General features: G+C 47.4%; 1 protein-coding gene across 3 annotated transcripts in view; it reads left to right on the top strand.

Moving 5' to 3' along the window:
• Positions 1-20,096, top strand: part of CNTFR (ciliary neurotrophic factor receptor) — a 202,884-nt gene that overhangs the window by 83,491 nt on the left and 99,297 nt on the right. For 2 of the 3 annotated variants that reach the window (XM_017819120.1, XM_017819119.1), the window contains one exon: positions 13,838-13,931. The exons of the other annotated variant lie outside the window; for it this stretch is intronic. In XM_017819120.1, the coding sequence (XP_017674609.1) occupies positions 13,838-13,931 (94 nt within the window). The remainder of the gene's footprint in view (positions 1-13,837; positions 13,932-20,096) is intronic. 3 annotated transcript variants of the gene reach the window in all.

Below are 20,096 nucleotides of genomic sequence, written 5' to 3'. Positions count from 1 at the left end.
TGCTGCCCTGGCATGCAGAGAGGGAGAGGGGGACGTGTTACCAATGATATCTCCCTAACACATCCCACCCTCTTGCCCCAGACGGGGAAACCACACTGAGGGCTGTTCTGCAGTTCGCTCTGGCCTCAGGAGGTCTTCGGGCTCTTAGTTAGGATGATTGTGTTTTTCCTTTGGTCCTGGTAGCTGTACCCCATTGTCCTTGCTGGTGGGATCAGGACCAGTGCTGGTGTGTGGCTGCACTGATCACCTGTGATGAGTTTCTCAGTGTTTTCCTGATGTTGATGGTGTACAGTCAGGGACCTAATCATGCCCCACATTCCCAAAACTGTGGTTTGGAAGTATTGAGTCTGTAGAAGAGGAAACCCCGAAAAGCTGTAAGCTTTCAGAGGTGCAAAAATCTCCCCAGGAAACCAGACCTTGTGTCCACAGGACAATGAACCTCGGGGGTAAAACAAAGTGTGGAAGGTTCAGGCTGAGTACCAGGAGAGATGATCCTCATGGAAAAGGTGGATGGATGGATGTCCAAACTGACTGCCAGCCAAGTAGGTTGGGGTTTCCACCTCTGGAGGCGTTGAATTGCTGAGCAGATCCTGATCAGAATGACTGCACCCAAATGGTCTGAGGTGCAATGAGAGTGCATTCCTTTGAAAGAGTTTGGGCATGGGGCAGGCAATGAAGAACAGGTCTTTCAGTGCCCTCCCAGAGCTCCTCAGTGGTCCATAAATTTGGCTGGCACAACCACATTATGGTTTTTTTAATTCGTTTTTTTTTGTGTCAGGCTTGGATTGTCAAATAGAAGCTTGTATTGTAATTTTTTACTTTAATAGGAATCATTTGTAGAGAGATCTGCTGAGCTCAGCATCCCGGCTAGAGCTTTTGCATTATCGAGAGTTGCTGTCTTTGCAGATGGATGAGTTTCAAGGATTTCTAAATACACAGGCCTATCTGTCTGAACAAAAGTTCAAATGCTGTGCAGTTCACTGGTTCAGAGCAAATGTCAAAGAGGCAGGAATGGGCTAAACAAAACCACTAAACAAACCTCTGTCCCATTTTCCTTTGCACTTTCCACAAAATCCTGCATGAATTTGGTGTGATCAGCCCATTTCTATTTATGGGGTGAAAAACCAGTGTGGAGCAGAGCTGTGGGGTATTTTGCTGTGCTTAAGGTTGTGAGAATGTTGAAGGGAGGAACAGTGCTATAATTGCTGTAAACCCCTTCCCTTTCCAAAAAGCCTTTCAGGGAAGAGACTATGATCTTTCCTACGAAGCATCATTGGCATGAGATGCTGAGTTGATGCCTTTTCCCAAGGATCTTGGATAAAGATGGAGGTTGCCTGACATTCTCCCTTATACTGGAGCATTACCAACATTTTCTCCATCACTGCTGTGGATGCTTTTCTCACTTTTCCTAAGCAATATCCCAGAACGGGTGCTCTGGAGCCACTGCCACTTGTAGCTGAACGGTGAGATGATATTTTGATAGGGGCTCTATATGTGCAGCTCTCCATATCAGCATGGACATATTTGAAGGCTCAAGGCTAGGTATCATCTGCAGATACCCATTGGTACCAATAGGCATGGCTGGGAAAATCCTCACCCTTCCCCACTTGGTCCAGTTCACTGACAAGCCAGTAGAGGGAAAGGATCCTCTTCAGCTATTAACCCCTCATGGGAAGGCTTTGTGGGATGGAGATAGCAGCCTGGCGTGGGAGACGGGAGACCTTTTTCCCTGACACCTGCATATGGTGCGACTTCGGCACGGCCTCTCACATCCGGTGTTTTTTGTGTGTTTTCCGAGGCGTTTTGTGTTTGCTCCTTGGCCGATGCTTGGAGGACTGGATTGGAAAGGAAAGGGATTTTCATACTTCATCTTTTTCTCGCCGGGGCCTGAAACGTGAGCGCCTCCGAGGCGTTGCTGAATGAGGTGGTAATGTGTTCATCAGCTGGGAAATCACCGGACCTCGGAAAACAGGGAGGGGAAAGATAGAGAGACACACGAGGATTTGTGTCTGCCCATCTGCCCCTGGGCAACCGTGGTTTTAGGATGCAGCTGTTGGATGTGGGGAGCACAGTGTTGAGGAGCATCCCAATGGTGTTGGGAAAGGTGGGGGCTCTACCTCAGCTCACCGTGAGCAGCAGCTGCCCTGAAGAGCTGTGTGGACATGGCGTTCCTAATGATGTGCTGGAAGTGGTGCTCCTCATCAAGGGTTGAGTGAGACACAAGAAGAGAGAGAACCTAACTCAATAAATGCCTTAAATATGCCTAAGAGGTGCCCATGAGCCTGCTGCAGGGCATGGGTTGACCCTTGGCTCTGCCCATCGAGGAGCACCTTGCCATGGGGAACAGGTTGCATTTTCCTCTCTAAATACAGGTCTCGTCAATTAGACCTCATGCTGACTGTGGTGGTGTTTCCCTTGACCTTGGTGCTCTTTTTCCTGCATGATCCTTCCTTCACCCACTCCCAGTGCCACCACACATTTAATTTGAGTTCTCAACTCACCCTGGTCACGGGTCTATGGGAAGCTCCCATTCGGCATAGCCCAAGACCTGGCTGTGCACCAGGTGCTACATGTGTAAATAAAGCAGTTTGAAGTCTCGTTTTTGGTTTTGTGGACTCTCCTGCCCTTGCCATATTCAAGGAGCATTTGTCAGCTCCCTTTCATTGCTCCTGCACCTCCTTTCTCTTCCTGTTTATCTGCCTCCTTTGTAAATTAAAATCTCAGGCTCTACTCTTTCTCTACATCTCATTACTTTTATTGCCCATCTCTGAACAGATACTCTTTTCTCCTGATTTTCTTTATGCAGGATATCCAGGATTAATCCAAACATTACGGATCAGGGCATACTGTTTATTTACAGCATCACATATTTTATAATCTTGGGTCTTTATATATCACCTAACATTTTGTTTGCCATTTTAGCTGTGGCCACAGAACAAAGGCTGACATCACTTTGCTGTCTGTTTTCAGCTAATTTAGGCTGCAGCAATGTGTGTGATTAGTTCAAAATCTCCCTTTCAGCATGTGGTGCATTGCATTTATCATCACACCGTGATTCCTTACTGCCTGGCACTGCCGTTCACTTTGATGGTCTCCCTTATCCATCATATTCTTGATTAGCCTAAATAATATTATCATCTGCCAGTTTTTCCTCCTCGCTGCTCAGCCCCTCTTCAAAGCATTAATAAACAGATTATGTGCTAAGGCTCGTCCAAAACAAAGAGGCACAGAGAGTTGGCAATGCTGCTCTTGGTCCAAGCTGCTTTGGCTGCTTAATAAATTCAGGGGCTGATTCGTGAAGAAGGTGATAGCAAAAGGAGACAGAGAAGACTCCCACAGTTTTAATACAATTAAAAGATTTTCTGTTTTCTGACATGCCCACAACTCTGCCCCATTCACTTTATGAGTGGTTAATGCCAGTCTGAATAACCAAATGTGCTCTTAGTGTTAATACTCCAAAACGCAACCATTCTGCATTCAAATGTCAAGGGCCTTTTAAGGGGAATACTCAGGACTTTGGTTTCATAGGAATAGTGTAGTTTAATGTGAAAAAACTGTAAAATATTATTGATGTGTGATATTGTAAAATTAGGGATGTGGACATATGCTTGCAGTTAGATTAATAAACATTATTAATGTGTAAAGATATAATTTTTATGTTTCTTTTTTTTTCCAAAGGGTTTTGTGGTTAGTTTGTGTTTTGAGCTTATTGATGAAAGGATAGTATTTATTTTGAAAAGTCAATTATTCAAATCAGGGCAATTTTTTTAATGGGCCGAAACTTGTAAGCAGCGTAATAAATTTTCTTTGTCATTTACAGAAGTATTTCTCTTTTTGTTTGAGATGAATGTGGCAGTCTTCAGGTCAATGGCTCTGGTTTTCCCTAAGGTAAATTCTGGAGGTGCTGAGCTGGCCTCTTCAAGGTGAAAGCAACTTGCAAAATAAAACACCTTTAAAATTTGCATTTATTTGGGAAAGGAAGTAAGAAAAGAGTGATCACAGCCGTGTTCACAATTTTCCTATGTGTTGCTCAAATTGAAATAAATGTAATTCTTAAAGAACCTAGGAAATGTGGCAGAAATATCACGTCTGCTCTGGTTTGTAGCCTCACGGCTTCTTGGAAGCAGCTGCTGCTCTGGCGGCTGCATCAGCGTTAGCAGACCTGCGCTTCACGAAGGTCCCTTCCCATCTGCAATCAGGATGGGTGTTTTGTTTGTGCAGTATGCCCTGGCCGTGACTTCTGATGTTTTTTTTGTGAATGAAAACACCATGAGGGTTGTGTCTTGTGCTTGCTGTAACCAACTGTTCGATGGTTGAATTGAGCAGCCCTGCAGTTGCTGTGCTGGGTAGAGGAGTAGTAGCCTGTTGCTCCCTCTTTACTTCCCTCATTTGTTTTGTTTGTTTTGCTTAGAAGTCCACTATGGAGAGGTTGGGAAGTGCACTGCAGTTTACTTGCTCCCAAAAAACTCTACATAACCTGCTTTGAAATGCTGGCTGGGAAATGGGAGGAGAGCGCTATGGGTGCTGTGCCCCCTCCGCTGGCTCCAGCTTTCTTCTTGGCTCAGGCAAACTGTGCTCTTCATAATCCTGAGCAAGAGCTGCTCAGAGATGGGAGAAGGACTTGGTTGGCTTTCTTTCTTTCTTTGCACTGGTGGACCAAATTTCTGCTCTGACTCTGAGTTCAGTTTGCGTCCCTGCTCACTGCACTCCCACTGTACTCTGGAGCCGTTGGGAATACTGTTCCTCCAAAACTTCCATTTCCCCTTTTAGAGGATGGTGGTAACTCTCTTCTGCGCCTATTTTGCTCAGTAAATAGGGTGAAAATAGATGAGGTCATTGGTGTCTATACAGGCAGATCTGGCCTCCATTTTCTGTTTACTAGGACTGCATTAGTTATGAATAATGGCGCGTCAAACTACTCGCTCCAAGCAATTTATTCATGGGATTTGGCCCTGCTTGCTGTCTGAGAGTTGCCTGCCAACAGGATCTGATTTTTAAAATACACTTACAAACATGCAGCCGTTTGCCCGATCTGTTTGCAAACATATCTGGGCCTCTGGGTGCTGAGCAGCTGCTCAGCCCTGCTCTCAGGGTGGCACAGCTGGGCTCCAAAAATCACATCCTGATGTTTCAGTCCGTGGAGGGGCAGTGGCCATGTCCTTTGAAGTAATTAAAAGAGATGGAAGACAGTAAGTCATGGGTGATTTTAGAAAGTCTTCCTTCTCTTTTTGCCCCAGGGAACGTCATTATGTGAAGCTGGCGGCACACACGCAATCCCAAGCCTTTGAGACAGGATTCCCTCTCTGACCCAGGAGAGACGGCAACAATTTCTAGCTCATTTCTTGCTGTCTGGCAAATTTTACATCTAATTTTTTGCTCTGTCACATCCCCACGGAATATCCCTTGATTTATGTGGTGTCTGAGTCCAAAACAAATGCTTTTGCTGGATACCTGTATTCTCTCCAAGAAAGGATCCTGCTCCCCAATCTTGGATTAAAAAGCCAAAACCAAAATGAACCCCCCACTTGCTGTGGTGTTGGTGGAGAAGGGATACAATAGCCCACGTGTGATGAGAGGCAACCACAGGTTAGCCCTGTCCTCCTGCTGCTGGTGCAACGAGCACCCTGCGCCGCTCTTTTCCCAGGTATTGCTTGTTCGATCGATTACTTAATTTGCACACTTGTGTGACAGAGACTGTCATGCAATGGCTCTTTTGTCGTGCTGAACTGAAGGATTTTATTCTTGGGAGACAGTTTAGGCTCCGAGATGCTTCCCGGGAATGCCTAGACTGTTGTTCCCATGGGCCATATTTGGAAATCCCAACTGTTTCTGCTTGGCCAAAAGCACCAGTTGATTTTAAGGGACGTTTTGTTTGTGTTATTGTGCAAGTTTCTGGCCCCTGATGGCCTTGAAAGGAAAAAAAAATCCCAGCTCACAAGATATTTGTACTAATTAAACAGTGGGGAATTAGCTTCTCTTCTCCACAGGTTTAGTTTTTAGGCTTCTCTCAGGCTTTTTGCACATATTTCCACAAACCTCATTAATGTGGATAGTGGATGTAACACAAAATTGGGCAGTTTTTTCCTCTTGTGTTTGGGGGCATGCAGACTGAAGATTAGAAGATTAAGGATGTATTCCCTCCACCCAGTTCCATTGCCTCCAGTTCTATATCCCCTCCCCTGCCTCTCCAGGAAAAAAGGCTCCTCAGTTTATTAGGGGGCGATTTATGCCAGCAGCCTGTCCTAGGTCCTTTGTGCTGCTGCCTCTCTCCCTAGATATAGAGGGTTTTTGGGAGAACTACATCCTGGCCAAGACAGCGAGAAGGATGCACACCTCCCCCTGGGTACCACACCACAGCTGAAAGTCTTATTATTTTTATTATTAAATTATGAAGTCACTGGTGAACTCAAGAATCCCCCTTTGTCCCAGGGAAGCAGTCCCTGGAAAGCCACCAACGGACTGGTCTCTGGTAGTTAACCTCTGCTGCCAGTGGAGCAGGCTGGGTGCCTGCTACAGGAGCCCTGCTCAAGCTCTCCCCACCCCAGGGGCTTATCCTGCCTGCCCCAGGCTCTGCTTCTACAGAAACCCAGCGGCTTTGTTGAAGGGCAGCTTCAGCTTCTAACAAGGATTGCAATTCACCAAGTGTGGATGAAGAGATCAATGGGAGCCCAACCATGCACTGTTCCCCCTGCGCCTCTGCAGTTTCACTCCATTAATCTTCTGCGATCTCATATTTGGCTGTAAGGAAATATGAAAGGGATTTTGGAGGGAGGAAGATTACAATCCAGAACCCTCTGGATTGTAACAGATGCCGTGATGTTGCTTGCAGTGTGTGGGACCACAGGGGCAAAGGTCCTGCTCCCCAGAATTTGGAGCTAAGGACTAAATCCCTCAGCCCACATCACGGCAAGCGCCTGCTTCTTGCTCCACCAGGGTCTCTGATTTAGAGCACAAATTCCTCTCCTTCATCCAAGAGATTCTCGCTGAAACACTCCCCCTTTGAAGGAATCTGTAGGATTTTTTTCTCTCCCCCTCCTGTACAAAATCACACAGTCAACAAAATCTTTTCCAGTGCTAATCCTCAGCTATGCAGGAGGACTCCTCCAGCCCCGCGATAGTAGGGGAGAGACAGATGTTCAGCAGATAATTAGTGCAGTTGTGCAGCGCCTTCCTGCTCGAAGCCTGGATGCCAGAGCCTCCAAGTAAGTTGCTGCGTGTCTGCCTGCATCACTTTGTGCTGTGAGACCTCTTTGGAAAACTAGAGCCGATGGGACTTGCTGCTTTAGGATACATCACACTCCCTAGAAAAGTCCTCTCTTGCCCCAGTTGCTGGAGCCATTTCTGCTCCGTTATCCATTTCAGCATTGCTGAACCTCTCTAAAGTCTTTTTCCTATGGGCTACTCTTCCGAAAGGGTGCTTTTTTTTTCCCTTTTGGAGGTTTTCTGAAATAAAGGGTTAAATTATGGGACAGAATCAGCTCCTTCCCCATGAGTGTAGCAGCACCAAATGGAAAGAGAAGTGATGATTTCAGCACAGAGCAGGGAAACACTAACAGTATCTAGAGGTTTCGTTTCTTAATGACATTTTTGAGTGGTTTTCAGAAGCAGCCAGAAATGGCATAGGCTGCATTTGGTTGAAAACCAGGGAAGAGGAGTCCTGACTCCTGTTTGACAAAAGATGTGAAGGTGGGTTGCAAATCTTTTGCAGAAACTAGGCTCTGTGGGAATGGCTGGCTCGCTTTCACATTTTTTCATGGTGGTCTTGAGGTCCATCATGGGCTTAATTGTTTCCTAGTAATTGTATAGGATGGATGTGATGGCATCTTTGAAAAGCCAGGTCATTTGCAGGGTGTTGGAGTGCAGCTGGGGGATGCAATGCAAGCCTGTCTTCCTGGTGGGATTCCTACACCAACATCTAAGTATACCCACAAGGAGAAGCTGACAGCTATAGTAGTCAAAGGTTAGAAGTGTTAGAAGCATTGGATCCTCCTGCATTAGGACACTGAGAGGTCCTAATGGTTGGACTTGGTGATATAAGGGGTCTTTTCCAAACTTAAGGTTCTGTGATTCTAGGTTTTTGTGGCTTATTTCTCCCTGACTAGGAGAGAGTAGAGATGGGGAACTCCTAGAGCAGCAGCATGCTCGTTCCCTGAGAATGAGCACCGGCATCTCTTCTGGTGTCAAGAGGACCTGCCCAAATTTCATCTATGGCATTCCCCATCTGCCTATCCATCCTGGTCTTCATTGGATTTCGGACTATGATGGTTTGCAGAGCTCCTGGTACCCCTGGTACCAACTCCCTAGGACAGGTAAGGGCTGTGCCTGTGGCAGCTCATTACAGGACTGATGACAACTCATTGCACACACACGAAGGTATCCTGTGATACCTTCACAGGGGAGATCTACACCAGGGCATGCTCCTTTAACGTGCTCTCCAGCAAATTTAGTGTCTTCTTTTAAATCTTGGTTATTTATTCAGGCGCAGAAGCACTGCTTGCTTTCCATGTGCTCGTGGGATGGGGATGACCTGAGAGGTGGCTGGCCATGCTTGGCCCCAGCAGTTGGAGCAGTCTGCAGGTCAGCGAGTAGAATAGCAATGGGAGAGCCCAAAAGTGGAGTCAAATCACTTATACTTCCTCTGTCCTCCTTTGGGCAGCTTTGTACCTTGCTCAGTATTTGCTCTGCAGCACGAACTGACTCTGTACACAGCACCCAGTGTTGTAAGATTAATCTTCTGGGGTTTTTCTTTGTTCCAAAAAAAAAGTTTTTCAACAAAAACAACAACGAAAAAGGGTGACTTTTGATGCATATCATTCTTCCCTTCTTGCATATGTTCATTTTTGATTCAATATACTGTTGAAACCTTTCTTCCCATGCAAAGTGAAATTCCCTGAAAAAGGGCAGAGCCTGCTTGTGTGCATTTATTTTTAACAGATCTTGAAATAATTTGTGACTTAAAAGGAGAGAGGGGGAAAAAAAAGTCTGTTCCTGATTGAGACCACTGAGCATTACTGTGATAGAACCAAAAATAATAAAGTAATGAGCAGCTCTAACCTTAGCTTAATTAACACATCATTAAGATCAAGTGCATGGAGAGGTAGCAGCTCTGTGCCTCTGTGCCTGGCACAATGCTCTTACAGCTGAACTGGGAGGCTTGGCAACTCAGGAAATGTAAAACAATTTATTTCTTATTTAAGTGTTTGTTCTTTAGCCCCAATGAATAACCTAAATAATTTCTCCAGGGGAGACCTGCGACACACTTATAGCAATTTTGAGGTACGGGTGGGAAGAAACGAGTTTTGTGAGAAAGGGCAGCGTGTGATGAGGAAAGGTTTGCTTAGAAGTGCAGGCAGATCCAGATCTGGATCCTCGACTGCTGAGAGCAGTCAGGAAAATGGGAGATGACTGAAAGCTTTTAGTGCCAGAGCTATTTGTTGACGTTCGAGGCAGATCGCTTTCTGATCTCATCTCCCCTTGCACTGGGCTTGGAACCAGAAGGAGAGGTAAATGGGTCAAGATTCCCAGGGGGGCAGTGAGAAGGGCCAAAAAGCAGGCGTCCGCAGGGGGAAAACAGTCGATTTGGCAGGTCTGGAGTTCATTGAGAAGTTATTGCTTTGGAAGGCACAGGAATATCTGTTGGGAGTCATAGAAGAGTTATTGGTGTTGGAAGTTATGATGTAGAATTATGGTGGAGGATATAGAGACCCTTATAGAAGCTCAGCAAACCTGTGAATCCATCTATCTAAGCACCCTCAATTCCCACTGAAATCCTCTTGGAACAATAATAATCATTTAACAAAGGAAATGGTTTTTGACCCAGACAACTAAATGCATTTCCGCTTAGTGCTTCCCAGCCTTCGCCTGATGCTCAGCCGTGTGTTGAGGTTGCCTGTTACTTTCCCAGACATCAAAGGCTTTGAAGGAAAAAAAAGAAATTGCAACTCGGGAAAAATTGATTGTTTGCCATGAAAATCTCTCCTGAAAAGAGCAATCTGAAGAACAATTAGCCAGAGCCATGCAAGCATGTTGCCAAGGAAAACACAGCCATGGGCGAGGATTCCCCTGGGAGAGGTGGTGCAATGCCCTGCTGGCACAGGAGTGGTTAAGGAGGATGAGGGCATTGGAGAGACCTTAATTGTCTCCTTTAGTCAGGTTTTGTAAGGGCTCATGATGGAGGAGGATCTGTTTCCAATCGAGCACTGGCGGGAGGGAGTGGGTGAAACCCAGAGCTTTGCTCTGCTTTTGGAATGCCAGGTCCTGTCTAATATAACAAAAGCCCAAAGAACACCACGTCCTGGATGTAGGGACTGATCTGGTGTTACCCTCTCTCCTTCAGGTGGGGAACTGGGGCTCTGAAGCGCTGTTTCTCCTATAACTAAATGTGATGGTACCCACACACTGCTTCTGCTGGACACCTCTAGCCCAGACACTTACATGCACCAGCTATTCTTCTATGAAGCCCCGTTTGGGTGATGAATATTTAAAGCTAAATGATAATTTTGGGTCATGAAAGCTCACCTTCTACCTGCAAGCTGCAACATCTCTTCCTTGACAATGGAGAGAAATAAATCCAACCTTGTACAGTTGTGTCTGCAGAAGATACTGCAAGCATCTGGGATGGACATGAGTCTGCCTCCAATGCCAGTGGGGCCACATGCAAGCATCGAGTTCATTCTGCCATTGCAAACTCATTCCTTTATTTTTGGTGTATTTTGGACAAAAGAATGATCATTCTGAGAAGGGATCAATAGCTCAGCCAAGCGTTCAAGTTATTAACTCACAAACAAACAGTGTCAGGGCTGATGGGAGGAGGAAGAATGTCAATTTTCTGTGCAAATGTTATTGCAAGGAGCCTTCAAGGAGTGTTTTATTTAGCAAATCAGAGCTATAGGAGACTGCTATTCTCTTGCTGGGAGAAGGGAGAGAGTTGGGAAATCAAATAATGTATCTCAGGGGGGTTGACCTTCTGGCTGAGGGTCAGCCTGAAGGGACCAGATGGGGTAGGATTCCTCTCTTTTCCTGTCCATCTGCCCATTTATCTTTGCTCCCTCCAGTGAAAAGGCTCTCTGCCGAGTCTCCTCACTCCTCTCCCCATGCTTCTGAGATGTTTACCTTCACAGGCAAAGAATATGAACCTGTCCTGATTCTTTCCAGCAGGAAAAAAAGATGGGCTGTTCTGTTCAAGCCATCCTTCACTGAAGGTGGCTAGTAAAAAATGGGGAATCACCGTCTTGGCTGCACTCATCACTCTTAGGGCTACATGTCAGAGGACTGTGCCTCATCCTCCTTTGAATCCTCATCCTCCTCCTTCCTACTCTGGTGTGCCAGTGTTTTACATTGCCTCAGATCATTTCAATCTCACTGCCTTGTGCCCATAATGAAGAGTGGCAGAGGGCTAGAGGGCCGGGCTGGCAGCTGGGACTGTCCCAGTTCTTAGCAGATCCAGGCATGCATCAAAATCTTTGAAATCCCAGCCCTTTCCCCCTGTTATTTCCAGTGTCAGCAGTGACTCAATATGTAAAAAGTATTATCAAGGTCGGAGCGTATGCTTTAAATCTCAGCTGCCACAGAGGAGGTGGTTTTGCAACACATAAAATGTGGTTGCTGTCTTGCCACATCCCAGATTTGCAATGGACCATGGAATGTGCTCCCTCACCTGATGTTTAGGAAGTTGATGGGGAAAATCTCTATTACATTCCCCTTTGCTCGGGTCCTGCTGCTAAAACCAGAGGCGGTGAGGTAGGTTTTCTTTAATGTTTTGGTGTGGATGTCTCTTATTGAAGTTTTTGCAGCTAGTGTGTGCTGAACCCTTATCCTGCAAGGGTATTGCTGTGACACCAAAGAGCACTGTGAGGGCAACAGAGAGGAAACTCCAAGGCTGCCTGCTCAGCAGGTTAATGTGTTGCCTGACAAGCTTCCAAAACCTGATGTTAGTATTAGGGAGTGCATGCCTGTAGCTGCCTGCGCCAAACCCTCTGCCCTTCTCTGCACAGGAAGTTGGGTCCTGATTTTGGGGAGGCAATGCACTCCTCTAACCCAACATAGGTGCAAGGAAGGGCTCCTGCCCACCTAACCCCCTCACTGTGCACCACCAAGAACACCGTGCTCTCCTTTCTGCTGGTAAAACTTTATGGGTAGCAGCTCCCCAGGGAAACAGAGCCTGACATTTCTAGAGAGTGTGCAGCCGCTTTGCCTTTACAAGCCTCTAAAAGTGGAGTGGAAAAGCGCCATGCAACTAAGGCAAATTGGGGTGAGTTAATTAGCCCAGCCCTGCAAGGTCTTGCTCTTTTGATGCCTCTGTTTCTGTAATCCTGTGGGGATCTGTGGCTGCAATGGGCAAACCCCTAGCCACAGTGGTTCAGCGGAGCCTGGGAGCTTTGTCTGCCCCCAAAAGGAGCCAACCTGGTTTTGGGATTCAAGGGTGTACACTGCTGATGCTGCTCGGCAGAGGGGCCCAGTGTTCCCAGACTCAACCATTGTTACTCTGCTTGCTGAATCACATCTCTTAAGCTGGATTTTTAGGTCCTGATGTCCCAGTTGCTGAAAGCAACAGATGTCATGCCTAACCCACTTGGCTGCATCATCATTCTCTTATATACCCCTTGCTCACACATCTGCACATCCCAGGCATGCTCCCGTGAGCATTGCAGTGTCCTACCTGCTGAAAAGCCTTTTCCTCAATTAGAGGTGGAATAAATAGTGAGTGATGGCATTGGGTTCACATCCAGTGAACTTCTCCTAGTGCCTGTTTGCCATACAGCATCATGCTGGGCTCCTGAGGAAGTGCATGAGGTGGGTGATGCCTTGCTGAACAGCAGCTATATCCCAGAAGGCAGCTGTCTGCAGTTTTGTGTTGCATTTCTCACCCCCAAAAGCTCACACAAGTTGGTAGTAACTTGCTGCTGTGCACATCATACCCTGACTCATACACCAGAAGAGTTTAGGGTGGTGGAGGGGACACACGGTTTGCAGAGCAGAGAAGGCAAAACAGCAGAACTTTGCCCTTGGATGAAACAAGAAAATCTGATCTAAAGTCCAACACTTTATTCCACGTGCAGCAATTCCTTACGAAAAAAAAAAGAACAAAGCCTTCATATTTTTGCAGAGCTCTGGTCCCAATCAAATAGCTGGACTGGGAGAAGCATTAGAAAATGGGGGAACAATCTCATGTTAGTCCATTGGGAAAGTTAATAGACATTTTCCATCCCAAATTTGTAGGATTCTGGGCTTTTCGCAATAGCTGTTTTACTTAAACCACAGCTCTGTGCATTGCCTCGCTCAAACTGACGGCTCCTTCCCCTCCAGCGGCCCCGCTTGTCTCATTAAAGCTCCCACCTTTCCGCTGCTCAACTGAAAATCAACAAAGGGAAATTTAGGCTGGATATCAGGAACAATTTCCTCAAGTTGACCGTGAAAGTGCCTCCAGGGAGCAGCAGCAGAGGGTTCATTGCTTGCAGCGTTTAATGGGTTTCCCATCTTAGGTGTGAGAGGGAGGGCAGCCTGGGCTCGGAGCTGTCCGGGCAACACTGAGCATCCCTGGCTGTGGGCGGTGGTCTTGTTCTTTTTTTTGATCATTTCCCTAGGGAGAAGCAGAGCAGGTGTTGCTTCTCCTCCTTCCTTACTGCTCTCACCCCAATACTGCAAGAGGGTCAGTGCGGTGGCTTTCCCCATTAATAAAGCCAGAGATAACTCCCTGTCTGGGACAGTGACCGAGGCATGTTTGACTTGAAACAGTATGTTCTCACTAGCTGTCCAAAAACCGATTTCAGGTGAGAATAACTCCACACATGTGCTGGGAAAAGCAAATGCCTTCATTCAGTGACTCACTTTCTTTCAGCATCTCATTGTTGGCCCTGCATTTGCTGGAAGGGGATTTCGCTCACAGTTTTGCTGTCCCAGGTTGGATTGGATTGGCTCTTCCCTGTGTTAAGGTGAGCCTGTGTCTGTACTTCTCAATATTGCTGCTCTGGTATTTATTATATGGATGGGAAACTGTTTTTCCAAATAGAGTGTGGTGTCCTGCTCCATGTCCCATCATGGCGAGTGCGTAGAGCACCGTTTCTGCTGAGTCCTGGCATCAACACATTGCACCTTCTCTGCAGTCCCTAAGGGACAATCACTAGAGAGGCTCCCAAAGTATTCCTTTTCTGGGGAGGCGGATTGTGGCATGTCACTGAGTTGGAATTTAATTTCATACTGCATTTTAAAGAAATTATTTCAATTTGAAATGCAATATCTTGTGTCAATTCTCCTTGACTAAAAAAAGTGGTCAGGGAGGATGGAGGAGCTGCTACTTTTCTGAGGTCAGTCAGTTTGAATGGAGCAAACCATGTTTTCCTGAGTGGAATGCTTGCTGCAAAATTATCATAGAGGATGCTTTGAGGTGGAGGAGTCCTGGGAAGCAGCAGGCATAGGAAGGGCTGACTGGTCATTTCTAGCTGGCAGTACAGGCAGGAAGTGCTCACGGAGAATCAGCTCTGAAGCAAACATCCTGCAGAGATAAGCCAAGGGGTCAGCTTGGAACTCAGACAGTGTAAGATATGGGAAGAAGAGTCAATGAAGAAGACACAAAGCCCTAAGGGAAATGAAACCCTCATCCAGGCTCCTGCAGCATGTGGGAGGACTTCTTGGAAATCAGTGGTTTTGAGGAACAGAATACCTAAGCATCTCACAAATATATTCAATCTTACCTTGGATCACTTTTAGCCTGAAAGCCTGGTACATGGAAAAAGGCAAAGAATGATCTCATAGTTTAGCATTCCATCATATAGTTGCTGTTGCAGAAGCTTCAAAGGGAGAAGAAACCACACATTTGCAGTATGAGAGAGAGACCAGTGCTTTCACAGTCCATGTTCCTCATGCTGCCGTGTAAGTATCTTATGGCTGTTTATGGGCATTCCCATTGCAGTGACCTTGGAAGGCCATACATATGATGGGGAGAGGAATCCCAGAGTTTCTGGGAACCACCATTTCAGGGTGTTGGCAGGTAGTATCCCACAGTGATTTTTCTGGGTCACATGTCCTTCCTTTCCCACCCTCCCTCCACAGCTGGTGTTGAATGAATGCAGAGGAGGACATTCAATCCTTTCTTTGAGTCATTTCATAACCTAAGGCTAAAGGCTACAGATGAGCATGGCCTGTGGGGGACAGGGAACAATTGAAGGTCCTGGTCAGCATGACAGGCGGCGGTGTCAGTGCAGCAGCCGCCAGGCTGTTTTAAAGCAGAACCCTCTCTAGATAGTTTTTAAAAATGTACGTGATATCTCACAAAAACATGGTCGGGGTGTGGATTCCAGCTGTGCACTTCAGAGATTTCCGATCTTTTGTTTCCCGTGCATGAACCCAACACACTAATCTGCAATTTGGGGTCTGACTCTGCTCTTGCTCCAGCCGGCGGAGCTGTGCCGGGAAGTGGGACGCCACGTGTGACCCGCAAGGGCTCAGCAGAGAGCAAGCCAGGAGCAGTGAGGGGGAAGGGGAGCAGGTTGGGCTTGATTTCTATGGCTCAGTCTGCAAAATGCTGTCCTGCCGTGCAGGATACTGCTGGGAGATGGGACATCTCCTTGGATGCTCTTCTAAGGACCAGGGATCCTTGCAGCCATCTGCTGCCCTCACAGAAGAAGCACGATGTCTGGGCTCTCCTGGGCTACACCCACATCCCAGCTCTCTGAGGAGGCCTTTCTTGGAGCCTTGCCCTTGGTACAAAGATGTGTGCTGAAGCTGCAGGCTTTGGGCAGCATCCCATGAGGGTATAGCTGCTGCTGATATGAGTGCAAGCAGGCTCTGAGTAGGGGCAGAGGTGGTGCAGAGCCCATTTTCCTCATGCATCACAGAGGACCAGCATGATGGGGGTACATTTCTCCAGGCCTTTGCTCTATTAGCATTTTTCTTAGCACCTCCAAGATGGGTCCTGGGTGTCTGTGCCCTCCTGGGCACAGGAGCTGCTGCTGCAGTCCCATGGCATCTCTGGGGAGACCCAAGAAAAAGGATGAAGACATGCAGCCCACCACTGGAGCCAACACTGGCAGGATCCAGGCCAGGAAGTTCAAAACAGTCTGGAGCCACTGTGTACCAGTCATGCAGGCAGCTGGGTACACCAGCCTGAAGAGGTTCTTTGGAAGAAGAAGCCAAGGCCATGTAGCAGGGCTGCTCCTGTACTGTGCTGTGGACTGGGAGCTATTCCCTTTGGGGAGCTCAGACCCAGCCCTGCAGCCTTTCCCTGAACTTTCTTAATTTCACCACTGACTTCAGCGAAGTGAGGGTTTCCCTTGTGCTGGCTGTCATGAATGCTTGTCTTGCGATGGAAGTGACATTTGTTTTCTGCAATGATGACATTTTGCCCTCCCAGAGCCATTGAATTCTTGCTAATCCTCCCTTCTCTCGATTCACACATTTTTTCTTCATTCTGCTCCTAGACCACGGCGCTTTGCTAAGCATCACAGTCAGCAGCAGGTAATTTAAGCACACATCTGCTTGCAATCTGGGAGAAAGGAGAGAGGCAGTTTGTCTTTGTTAGAAGCCTAGCGGTCATGGCTCTTTGCTTACCTGATGGCATTAAGGCTTTTTTTGTGGCTCTGTGGGGGCCAGGTGGGAACCAGGAGTTAGAATGGGGACAAGGTGCCCGGCTTTGATCCCTTGCCCAAGGGGACATTCAACCAGGGCTGATGTGCTGCATGACCCAACTTGAGTGCTGGTATCTGCTGAGTTTTGCTTCCTCATCTCTCTTCCTGTAGGTCCTCTTCTTGTGGTCTGCTGGACTTCCAGTCTTCTCCATTGAAGGCTCACTATCCTGCTCGCCAATGGCACCCACGTCTGATAGACAGGGAAAACCACTGGAGCTGGGGTCCAGGCCCATGCCCTTATTTCAGAAAAGCTCTGGGGTTTTGGTCCAGTCCCTATGGATGAGGCAAGGAACACAGGATGAGCAGGATGAAGTTGGAGCTATTGCTGGGGCTGCAGGGGGATTAAATAGCACAAGCCTGTAGGAAACGAAGGTTTGTCTCCTTCCAGTGCTTCAGGGCAAACTTGTTTCAGCAAATCCTCTGTCCCCTATTGCTATTCCTTCCCTTGTGTTTCCTCTTAACACAGCAAGCTGCTTGGTTTATTTTTGGAGCTGCCCACTCCCCACCAGCAGCAGAGACATGCCAGGGCATTCATGTATCAGAAAGGCTGAAGATGTGGAAATCAGGAGATACTACTGACTCTCCTGGGAAAATAAGGACACATCCCTCGTTTTTCCAAGAATCCATAGGAGTGGAGCAGTGCTCTGATGATTCCTCTGCTGCCATGAGTGACTGGGGCTATGGAAGGATGCTGCGACCCTGACACACTCTGCACTCACCCCTTGCAGACCTCTCCTTTCCTGTTCCAGTCCCTCTGACTAGTTTTTAAATGTATCGGAGCCTTTCTTCATGTTTTCCTAAGTTTAGACTGCTTGCCTTTTCTCTCGGTGTCCCAAAACAGCTGCTGAATGGAAGGCAATCTTTTTCTGATATTCAATACCGTAAGCAGGAGTGATTTGAAAATGTGTTGATTCCTTAGACTGTGGGAAAAAGACCTGTACTGCTGGCAAAACTGGGCTGAAAAGTAATGTGGGCTTTTTCCAGGGTGGTTTTTTTTCCTTTTTTCAATGGGTTCATGGAAAAACAACTCATATTTCTTCATTGCTTTGAATTTTCCCTGGAGGATTCTAGGGGGCTGAAGTCTTGTATTTCTACACTTGCTTGCAGAGATGGCAAAATACAGTGGACTCACACAAAAGCCTCATATTTGGCAGCACTGGAAAAAGGGGATTTTTGTAATGCCCTGAAGTGTCATTCTTACAGCCCACAAAAGCCATACATCCCCAAGAGGAGCCCAATGCTGAAATTAGCTGAGCTCACAGCCACATGAGTGAAGTGGCTGTCCCTCAGTCGGTGCCAGAGGAGCTGTGCTCCCCAACCCTTGCTCTGACACAGATGTTTTGTGTCACACTCGGGTCCACTGGGAGCAGTGCCAGGGCTTTCTACTCCCGGCACCTTCAGGGCATTCATGAGGGAATTGCTCTCAGCATCGGGCAAGGCCCTGCTGGCCGAGTGTGGGGTGAGGTGTCTATACCCAGGCTTGGCCCAGATGCCGTGCTGTCGGCTCTGCGTGGGATTTCCCCTGTCCAGCCAGCAGCCTCAGGTTCTCTGAAGATTGTGAGTTTGAGATATGTGTAATATTAGTCCATGTCAAGCCTATGGTTTCCAGCACTGCTGGCTTGGGCTTTTACAGACTGGTTTGCTGTCACTCACCCACGGGTCGTCTAAGTTAGCTTAATGAGGAAGCCAGACTAAGATGAAATAATTAATGCAGCTGTGGAGCAGAGATATAGGAGTCTTTGGGGAATAAGGGAGCTGGCCCAAATCTTCCTCCTCAACCTAAGCGCTCCAGACCTTTGTGAAGATTCGGAAATACTCTATTTCCACTGGGTGCTGAAGGTGGGTCTGTCGTCCTTCCAACCCAGGATGCTCCCAGGAGCTCTCGGAATCAGCTGTGTAGGCACAGGGATCTGGACTGGATTCAGGGCAGCCGCTGGGCTGGGACTGAGAGCTGGGAGCACTGTGGGGGGCCATGGGTGTTTTGGGAGGGTAAAACCTCCATAACAGGAGAGAGGAGAGCAGTGCCAGGCTCTGGGGGGATGGTTTGTGGTTGGTATCCTCTTCTTGACTCTGGGAGTGGGGAGATGGGCCAGAGACCACTCACTTCGGGCTGGCCCTGCTCCACCAGTGTGAACGGGCAGCGTCAAGGGAAGGCACCCACTCCCACTGTGGTCCTGCTGCTCAGCACGAGCCCAAATTAAAGAGGGTTTATTTAGTAAACCCATTTCGGGATGAAGCTTTTGATTTATAGGCACCCCAATAGTGCTCCAAGGAGGACTTGTACAGCTTTAACTGCATTTTCTCAGCATCACACCAGCCCAATAAAAGAGAGTTCATATGCGCTGCGCAAATTCTCACTTCCAATATAAAAAAGGTTTTATGAGACTGGAAGTCTCGCTGGCTCTGCGGGGCCGGGTGTATTGGCGGATACTCCCCATGACAGACCCTTGATTCCTCTTTGAGTTGTCAGACTTCAGTAGCATTTACAGCTATTTAGCTATCAAATTTTATGTGCGGCTCTGAGAGAAGTGTGTCTTTTAAATACTGCTCTGTCTCATAAACAGCAGTCTGTTAAACCGTGTCAATGGTACAAACAGTTTGTGAAGCCGTCCGATGCAATCGCCTACAGCTCTGCTCATTACCTGAGCAGCAAAGTGCTGAACAACTCAACAAGTTAATTTCTCGAGCCAGTTGCCTTGGCTGGAGATCAGCTTGCCAAGCAAAAGCTGGTAATAACCATGCTCTAGCAGCCCAGATTTGGATCATGTTTTAGCTAGCATCTATAAAGCCCTGCTTGCTCAGTGCTCCATTGGACAAGAGTCTGGTGTTTGTCATCTGCACTGTGGTTATATCAAGAGGCCACCAGCAAGATCACATCCCTGATTTTCCAACCAAAAACTTCAAAGCTCAGGATCTTCTCCTTTCTGCAGAAGGACCCTTTGGTCTTCTCTTTGGTCCTCCTCTTTGGAGAAGGACCTGGAGGCAGAACATTCCCAGGGTGCTAGCCTTGACCATGACCATAATAAAATGGTCATGTTATTGCTCCTTCAAACTTCCCCCTAGGATATCCCTTTCCTGTCACCTTCCCCCTCTGTACTTTTCCCAGCCATGGTGCAGGGGAACAGCGTGTACCACATTGCATCTCCATTCTATTTATCTGGTGACCCAAGCTGAGCCTGTTTGCGTTGGATGAGAAACAGAAGCTTGCTTGCCCTCTTTGCTGATAGTGCAATCACACCAGCTCCAATGCTTGGGATATAATTTATGGACTCTGAGCAACAGTCGGAACTGAGCCAGACGTGAGCTTGCAGACTCTTCTATTTCCTTCTTTTCTCCTTTTTTTTCTTCTTATTACTTAAGCACAAACTGGTAACTTTTTGTGTGTTTTTCAAGCCTGTGCCACTTGTAAGGTGCAGGCTGTGTGAGGAGCCCAGGCTGGGGGCACCTTCACCCCGGGGCGCGGGCTAACGAGCT

Source organism: Lepidothrix coronata, unplaced genomic scaffold, assembly GCF_001604755.1.
Source record: "Lepidothrix coronata isolate B3197 unplaced genomic scaffold, Lepidothrix_coronata-1.0 Scaffold72, whole genome shotgun sequence".
NCBI lineage: Eukaryota > Metazoa > Chordata > Aves > Passeriformes > Pipridae > Lepidothrix > Lepidothrix coronata.
Note: the sequence above shows the minus strand (reverse complement) of the source record. Positions and strands in the feature narration are given on the sequence as shown.